This window comes from Centruroides vittatus, unplaced genomic scaffold (genome assembly GCF_030686945.1).
Source record: "Centruroides vittatus isolate TY-2023 unplaced genomic scaffold, ASM3068694v2 scaffold_1015, whole genome shotgun sequence".
Classification (NCBI taxonomy): Eukaryota; Metazoa; Arthropoda; class Arachnida; order Scorpiones; family Buthidae; genus Centruroides; species Centruroides vittatus.
In genome coordinates, this window is record NW_027122666.1 from 5,542,787 (window position 1) to 5,550,972 (window position 8,186).

General features: G+C 29.6%; 1 protein-coding gene across 1 annotated transcript; it reads left to right on the forward strand.

Moving 5' to 3' along the window:
* The first annotated feature begins 2,999 nt into the window (after positions 1-2,999).
* LOC136986380 (RCC1-like G exchanging factor-like protein) lies at positions 3,000-4,723 on the forward strand. The gene has a single exon (XM_067283905.1). It carries the CDS (start codon positions 3,122-3,124, stop codon positions 4,502-4,504), a length of 1,383 nt encoding a protein of 460 aa, XP_067140006.1. The 5' UTR covers positions 3,000-3,121; the 3' UTR covers positions 4,505-4,723.
* Positions 4,724-8,186: the final 3,463 nt, after the last annotated feature.

Genomic DNA, 8,186 nt, shown 5'->3' on the forward strand with positions numbered 1-8,186 from the left:
CACAGAACTAATAGACATACTAAGGCAAACACAGCTTACAGATGGGGCACTCTTCACTGTGTTAGATTTTGTCTCATTATACCCATCGATAAAGTTGGAACCATGTTTCTGTGCTCTGAGAGATCTCCTGTTGGCCAAATGCAGAACATCAACACATCGTAAGCAAGCCCTCGAGCTAGCCCATCTCATGTGTTATAATTCCCTATTCCAGTTCAACAACAGAGCCTATATACAGAAACGTGGGGTACCCATGGGCAGCCCGCTATCAGGCGACCTGTGTGAATTAGTTCTACGTAAACTAGAAGAAACCATCATTCCGCAATATAGCGCTAACATAGTTTTATATAAAAGATATGTGGACGATGTATTCATAGTATGGAAAAAGAACACGAACATCATCAATTTTGTAAATCACATGAACAACAATCCGTACGGGTTAACCCTAAAAATTGACCAAATCTCTAGCAACAATGTCCACTTCTTGGATATAGATGTCAAACTAAATGTAAGGGAAATTGAAACTGGTATATACTATAAACCTGGCTACATCCCATGGTTTATTCCAGCAAAATCAGCCGACCCATACACATATAAAATTGCAGCCTTCCGGGCTTTGGTTAAAAGGGCATATACACACCCTTCCAGGTTGAGAGATACTAAGAGGGAGCTACGGAGGATAGAGCGCATCGCGATAGCACATGGATACGAGAAAAGTCTAATACGAAAGCTAGCAGGAACCTATGCCAGACCAAGAGATACGCAAAATACACATGGTAATCGGTTGCAGGAACAGACCAGCCGATACGCAGTAGTCGAGTACAACCAGCGATTAAAGACCTTATACAAAGAAATCGCAACCAAAACGGGTACCAAGGTGGCATACAAAAGGTCACAAGATGTTTACAAATTGTTGCGCAACGCCAAAGACAAATTGAACCCTCTTAGAGCACCGGGGGTATACAGTATCCCAGTAAGAGACGACAGAGTAGGGCAAGAACTGGTATATATCGGCTCCACGAAAAGATCAATCCAACAAAGGGTCAAAGAACATAGGTTTGATATAAGCCATCAACGGTGTACCACTGCCTTATCAACCTACGCCACAGATCCAGAAATACACGCTGACCTGAACAACGCCAGATTGATAAACTCAGCATTGCAAACGGATGACATCAGGGCCCTAGAGGCCCTAGAAATATACAGGGCCGGACGCACTGGAAAATGCATAAACACCAAAGACGGCAACACTCTGTCGCATGCGTGGCGTTACATGTGTGACGAATACGAAAAAGGCAACGCGCCATAGCGCATGCGTATAGTCAAATTATATTCGAATATTTTGAAAGTTCCTCGAGAAATTAATTCAAAGAAATTGGAATCCTGCTCTAATTTATTCTTTTGTTCGAATAACCTGAGGCAGTCCTCAGAGAGGACGAAAACGTTTGTTTTGACGATCAAGAAGTACCGGATATTAAGGTTAAACGAAGTGAGTGTGTATTAAGTTAACCGGTATTTAAGTCAAGTAGATGTTGTAGATACTATTTTTAAAAATGGGTTTCAATTTATTTCTTGTTTTTTTTTTCTATTGTAAAATTCTGTCTATTTCTTCTAACAGATCCCATTATTACTGTGTATTGTTTGCAATGCCATATCATAAATGTAATGTTTGGTACAGCTTGTACACTGTTACTGCATATAAAGCAACTCTTTCTTAGCAACCAAATTGTTTGTTGATAATGAAGTGATGATTTAAGCGTCTTAATCATAATACAATTTATTACTTTATATATATAATTTTATTGTGGTTTAGTTGTTTTAAGAAACAGGTTGGGTGTTTTGGATTGACATCACAAAGCATTATAATTTTTCCTACTTAAATAATTGGAAATAGGCTCTCAGATAGTGTTTCATTCAAAACATCTGATTTTCAGTAATAGATTGCTGATTTTAAGCAGGGTATGCTGGTATTTTATTATTTTATATATATATATTTTATTTTAAATTTATAATGTTTCTGCAAAGATGTAAGGATAAACTATATAATTATTGGCTATCTGAGATTTTACTTTTAAAAGTACTTTTAATAAATATTAGTATTAATATTTGTGTCAAATGCCTTGTTTTGCATAGTTAAGGAGGAACTTTTGCTTTTACAAATTATTTCATAAAATTACAGTTATTGCACCCTTAATTTATATTGCTTCATGAATTCTTTATACTTTTATAATATACATATATACCAAATAGTTTGAACGTGTCTCACTAGGCTGTATAAAAATAACTTGAAATTCTTATTTTTAATTTATCAAATAATTAATTCTGTGAGAATCTGATATTTAAGAGCTTCTAAAAAATAAAATTAGATCAGTTCAAAACCATCAAAATAAATGAAAAATGATTTAATTTCTACCAAGTGATACATTTTTATTTGAAGATAGGAGATATTATATATAATATTAATGTTTATATATGTAGGAATAATAATAGAAAGGACAAAAATATTCTAGTGTCTGTAACCGTCTTCAAATTATGGATAGTATGATAATGTTCTAGCCTTCGTAACTGTCTTCAGTCCTCTTCATGCTTCTTCAACTGTTGTCTCTCCTTACTCGTCTCGCTCTTCTATTTTCCCTTGTCTCCTCAGGAACCCCTTATTTATTTATTTTCTTAATAGTTTAGGAATTTGACTCATCTAACCCCCCCACACACACGTGCACATATATATATGTGTGTGTGTGTGTGTGTATGTGGGGGGGGGTTAATGATATATATATATTTAATCTTTACAAAATGTACACACATAAAAATACGATAAACACAATTATTTTTATTTTCCTACAGTATATTGAATGAAATTACTTAATAATATAGTAATGCTAGTATGATAGTATGATATATTTAAAAAAGTTATAACAAAAATATCATAAAAATGTTAATAACCAAATGATAGCCAATAACTATATGGTTTATCCTTTATTATTTTTAAAAATATTTTGAAGAAATAATAATTTTTATTTATGCTTTATATTTTTAATAGGTTTCTAAATATCTAAAAAAAAAAATAAATTGCTGCACCTTGTATTTCTGTACCTGAAAGAAGAAGAATTCATTTATTTGTAATATGTTACAATACCAAAGAGTTTTGAGATCACGTTTAAAATTTCATGTACCAATCCTTACTTTGCTCAATAATATTTTATTTACTGGTGTAAAATATCCAAGAACTAACAATATAAGAACCTGTAGTGCCTCTAACACCAAACTGAAAGATTTGCCAAATTCTGATCATAATGTTCCTAATGATAAGAAAAAAGAAGTATATGTTTGGGGTTATACAGTTCCTGGATATTTAAGAAGTGTTAATTATTTAGATCCATTAAGAGGTATAGAAGAAAGACTAACAGATGATGAACCAATTAGACTAAAATTTCCTGAAGATGTCAATATTAGTGATGTTTCTTGTGGTCATGGATTCACTGTGTTTGCTGGTACATCACCTCACGTGAATGCTAAATTGTTTGGTACAGGACTAAATTATGATTCTCAAATTGGTTATCATATTAATCAAAATGGATCTCTACTCAATGTTATTTCACAGCCTCTACCAATCAATTTGCCTTGTTCAGATAGAACTAAAATTATTCAGACAGACTGTGGTCGTACTCATACTATTATTGTTACAGATAAGGAAGGCACATTTTCTCTTGGTAATAATGCATTTGGTCAGTGTGGTTACAGCATCATGACAGGCGAAACATATGTGGCAAAGAAAACAATAAATAAAGTTCAAAATGTTGAAAGTATCAAACATGTCAGTTGTGGTCAAGATCATACAATATTTCTAAATGATAAAGGAGAAGTTTACAGCTGTGGATGGGGTGCAGATGGACAGACAGGTCTTGGTCATTATAAAAGTCAAGGAATTCCAACTCAACTGAAAGGAGACATTAAAGGGGAAAAAATAATACAAGTTGCTGGTTCTTCAGATACAGTGTTGGCGGTCTCTGATAAAGGAGACTTATTTGGCTGGGGAAACACAGAATACGGACAGTTGAAGTTAGCAACAGATGAAGAACAATTAAACATTCCTAGGCATTTATCTCTGCCAAATGTGGGAAAAATAATACATGCAGCAGCAGGAGGTACTATGTGTGCTGTTATTAACATTCATGGAGAAGTTTACGTATGGGGATATGGTATTTTAGGAAATGAAGCTAGAGTTTCACATATTGTTGAACCTTGCATTTTACCTCTGAATCTCTTTAGCAACAGTGAAAATGATTCCGAAGTTAAAATTGTTAATATATCGTGTGGCTTAAGTTATTTCGCTGCCATTACAAATCATGGAGACTTATATATGTGGGGAAAAAACAGAAATTCTAGACTGTGCAGTAGATTTATTGATAATATATATTTTCCACAAATAATTAATTTACCGGCTGAAGTAGTAAAAATTAGTTGTGGAGTGAATCATGTTGCTGTGCTTTGCAAAAAATTTTTATAGTTATTTCATTTTGTTAAATTTATTCAATGTGAAGTGTTAGCAGATGTATTATAAAAGATCAAATATATATTGTATTAAATATTTAAAGTGCTTTTATATATGTTTCAACCAACAGATATGAAAAAGTTTTGTATTTCATTTATGTAAAGTTTATCACAATTTTTGGCCAGTTAAAAATCTTTTATGACTGAAACTAGTAATGATGTTTCACAGATAACAGACAGACACACACACACACATATATATAAACTTTTTAGTACCAAATTTTTATTAAATATGAAAGCTGAAATTTTAAAATTTATAGTGTTGTTAACTAGTTTGTTAAATTATATTTTGATGCCAAAAACACTATATTCAGATTAGCTAACTCTTATGATAATGAGGTCAACAACTAGAGACTGTATTCACTTTCACATGTGTCTGTTAAAGTATTTTATATACCCATTTTTTAATATAAATATTTTTATTACAAAATATACTTAAAAATTACTCTCTTAAAATTTGTTAAAAGATAAATATTTTTTTTATAATCCTGTAGTCTATACAGAATAAGTTACTCAGAAGTTTTATGAATTCACAATGTCATTATGTGACATATTTCAAATTTAAATTTTATATAAGTTAACTTTTAATTAAATTTAATATTCATAATTTAACTGCAAAATGAAGTGAAGAAACTAGGATTAAAATTATTTTCAATTCTGAATTTTTTAAACTTTTTATAATATAAATTAGCAATGATACTCTACTGTAAATTAAATTATTATATTTTTATAATTCAGAAAATATAAAATAAATAATGAAGTATATTATTTGATATATATAAAAGGATGCATAGAATTTGACATCATTAGCAGATGTACTTATTTTTCTTCATATAAAAATATAAAGTACTCCAAAACATTATAACCTCACTACATTAATGACATATTCTAGACTATAACAAATAATCGAAAAGAAGGTTGTCTCTCACAAAGTCGTAGAAAAAATTACCATAAAATAGATCAGTCATTTTTTTCCTCCCTTCATTGAGTGTTTCTCTTGTGAAAACTTGCATAATACTAGAAAATTTTGCTTACATTTGCCAAGAAGTTATAACCTCAAAGAAAATAATATAAATAAAAAAACTTTTCTGCAAACTGGACCATTCTGTAACACAAAATACACAAAAAAAAAAAAAACCCAAGTCCTTCCAGTAACAATATTTTAACAAAGGATCTCAGGAGGAGGTCAAAAACGTTTGTATTTCGTTAAAATGTTACTGGAATTTGTTTTTTATTCTATATTTTGTGAAAATAACACTTATTTTCAAGAAAAAATTGATAAGCAATACAGTCTCCATTACACCAAATTAAATATACACTATGATTTGGCACACTTTTGATGAGATAATCCAAGATTTCTTACTCAAGCTTGTCCAAAGCTGCTTGAATTGCTTCTCTAAGCTCCTGGACTCTGCTATACTGATTATTTTCAGCATAAATGTGACAAACCAAAATATTCCACACATTTTATACAGGATTGAGATCGAGAGATCAAGGTGGATATCGCATAACTGGGATGTTTCAAACCTAGCTAGTTTCTTGCACTGGCACTTGTCTGGACAGAAGCATTATCATGCATGAATATCAATGAAATGTCATCATAATCTATTCTAGAAAAAGGGTTTAAATTTTCTGTTAAACTGTAGTATAACAAATTCCTAATAAAGATATATGAGAACAGAGACTGAACAAGGATGAATGACTACTCACATTCTATTCCCATGTGTTATCATCCTAATTCAAAAGTCGTCTTTTTCTTGTTGGCTGCAATAACATCTGATGCCGTCTTCATTTTCTCCCAAACAATGTTTGAATTCACATTCAAGACATTTCTCATCATCTCGGTTACCTTCCAACCAAGTTCATGACAGTTTTTTGCTTAGGACTTAAAAATGTTTGATGTTGCATTCCTCTCTTTTGGAAAGCTCCAGTTTGCATCTTTTATGTTTCTTTGTGCCATATTCTGCTTGATTTTTTAATTAATTATTGATAGCACATGAAGATTGCAAAATGGCTCAAAAATTAGGTCAATCTGTGAACAATTACCTCATCACATAATGCTTCAGTTTTACCTCTTTTCTTATCTGTGGCATTTTGTCTTAAATTAATAGATGTAGTTAAAAATTGTAAAATGAAAGAAGAGCACAAAATAATGCATATTTTCTTGTCAAATGCAAGAATTATTTTCTGTTATTATGCAAATTTTTTGCAATGTATTTAATTAAAAAAAAGTAGGTAAAAGAGTATGCTTTCTGCACAACTTTATCACAGAAACCTTTTAAAATTATTTAGATAGTCTAGGATATATCATTAATGCAGTGAGGTTATACTTTTTTGGAATGCTTTAAAATAAATCCAACTTGTTGAATTAAAACTTGAATAATGGTAAATATATTTTAGTTGGCAAAAACTAATTATTATTAAAAATATAATCCAGCTATTTATAGAATTAATTATTTGTGGAAAAAATGCATCTAGAAATGTAAAAGATAATTTAAAAACTGAATAATTACTACATAAGCATGGTGCTCTTAAATATTGTATTTGTTAACATATTCTACTGTCTAACAAAAAATAATATAAAAAATGTTTTAAGTGCAATACTAATTCTTATTTTTGTATATAGTATTAATATGTTAGTCATTATCAGAATTAATAACATTAATAATTTAAAGAATAACTAATAATATAATATCAGAAAGAATGACTTATTGAATAGATATAAAATATTTGTTAAATATATCATATCAAAAGTTATTAAAAACTGTACAATTATTTTTTTATATTATATTAAATTTATAAAATATTTTCAATGTGTACTTTTCATTCTTTAATTAGATAATACAGTAAATAAATTGAATAAAATAAATAAAATTGACTAAAAACCCAAGGAAAGTTATAACAGAGCTTTTTTATTGAGTGATTGTTTTTAATACTGTTTTTTGTTACAAAAGTGATTTGTTTTTTCTTAAATTTCTTATCATAAACTAATATGTTAATGGTCTGTAGTAATAAAATTATAAATCAGAGTACCTAAATTATAAGTTTTTTTACAGTTCAAGTATTTAAATTATATCAATCTATCAACACAAATCAATCTTCCAGTTTAATATAAATTAATTATAATTATTAATTTTAATAAGAGATGCTGCCTAATGCCTAACTCTAGTGCCAAATTTATTTCTAATCTATAATCATATATCCAAAATTTAGCCTGATCATTTATGGCAGTTGTTGGTGTATTTGCTTATGATATCGGGTTTCGTTTGATGTATATTTGTACAAATTAATCTTAATGATAACTTTATTAAATAATGTAGGATTTATTCCGATGACTGCTAATTACGTGATATTTATTAAACTTACAAATGTTTTCTCCATTTTTGTGAGAAATAATTTTGATTACACTATTGTTGCATTCAGTTTAGCTGAAATAAGTATTTGCATGTTTAATTAATATCATTTAATTAGCAATCTACTTGAATACTTCCATATTATTTAATAGACCATCTTAAAAATTAGCTCACTGTTGATGGATTGATAACAGTAAATTGCCCAAATCTTTAAAAATAAATTTTATTTATTAATGAAATTATGACGTTTACGTCATTTGAATTAAACTGTTTCTAGATGAAAAT